Below are 612 nucleotides of genomic sequence, written 5' to 3'. Positions count from 1 at the left end.
GAGGGCGCGGACCCCTCCCCTGGAGCTGCACGGTGGCCCTGCCCGGCTCCCCGCCCTGCAGCCTCGCAGTGGGACTCGGGCCGGAGTAGCCTCCGGTGTCTGGTGAGCCCAAATGCTACCGTGTGGCATGTGTTAATGGCTGTGTGTGTGTGTGTGTGTGTGTGTGCGCGCGCACAGGCCATATGTATAACATTGAATACATGCACGCGTTACGTGTAATACAGTGCAGCGTGTACACACTAACATAGTTTTGTTTCTGTTGGTGATTCTGTTTCAGTGACCATCGGGCCTCCAGGACACGTCTGGGTGACCCCCGGAGAAGGCTCCCTGGTCATCAAGCTGTCCCCGCCCTTCAACATCGCCGACCCCTCCATGGTTACGTTTCTGTATTACGTCCATTACTGGGAAAAGGCCAGAAACCCACAGGCAAGTGCATTTTTAAATGTTTTTATTTTCTTTGCTTGGAGTTTCTGATACAGGGAAAGAAAGTCGATGTTAAAATGGCAAGGACAGCCCTGGCTGGTGTGGCTCAGTGGATAGAGTGTTGGCCTGCGGATCATTCTGTGAATTTGATTTCGGTCAAGGGCAGGTATCTCAGTTGCAGGCTCCTCC

General features: G+C 53.9%; 1 protein-coding gene across 1 annotated transcript in view; it reads left to right on the top strand.

The window, feature by feature from the left end:
* Positions 1-612, top strand: part of IFNGR2 (interferon gamma receptor 2 (interferon gamma transducer 1)) — a gene marked incomplete at its 5' end in the record, with an annotated part of 18,711 nt that overhangs the window by 11,260 nt on the left and 6,839 nt on the right. Inside the window, one exon of the mRNA XM_015560231.1 lies at positions 278-426. Within this exon, the coding sequence (XP_015415717.1) occupies positions 278-426 (149 nt within the window). The remainder of the gene's footprint in view (positions 1-277; positions 427-612) is intronic.

This window comes from Myotis davidii, unplaced genomic scaffold (genome assembly GCF_000327345.1).
Source record: "Myotis davidii unplaced genomic scaffold, ASM32734v1 scaffold170, whole genome shotgun sequence".
In the NCBI taxonomy this organism is placed as follows: Eukaryota; Metazoa; Chordata; class Mammalia; order Chiroptera; family Vespertilionidae; genus Myotis; species Myotis davidii.
This window is presented reverse-complemented; position numbering and strand designations above follow the sequence as displayed.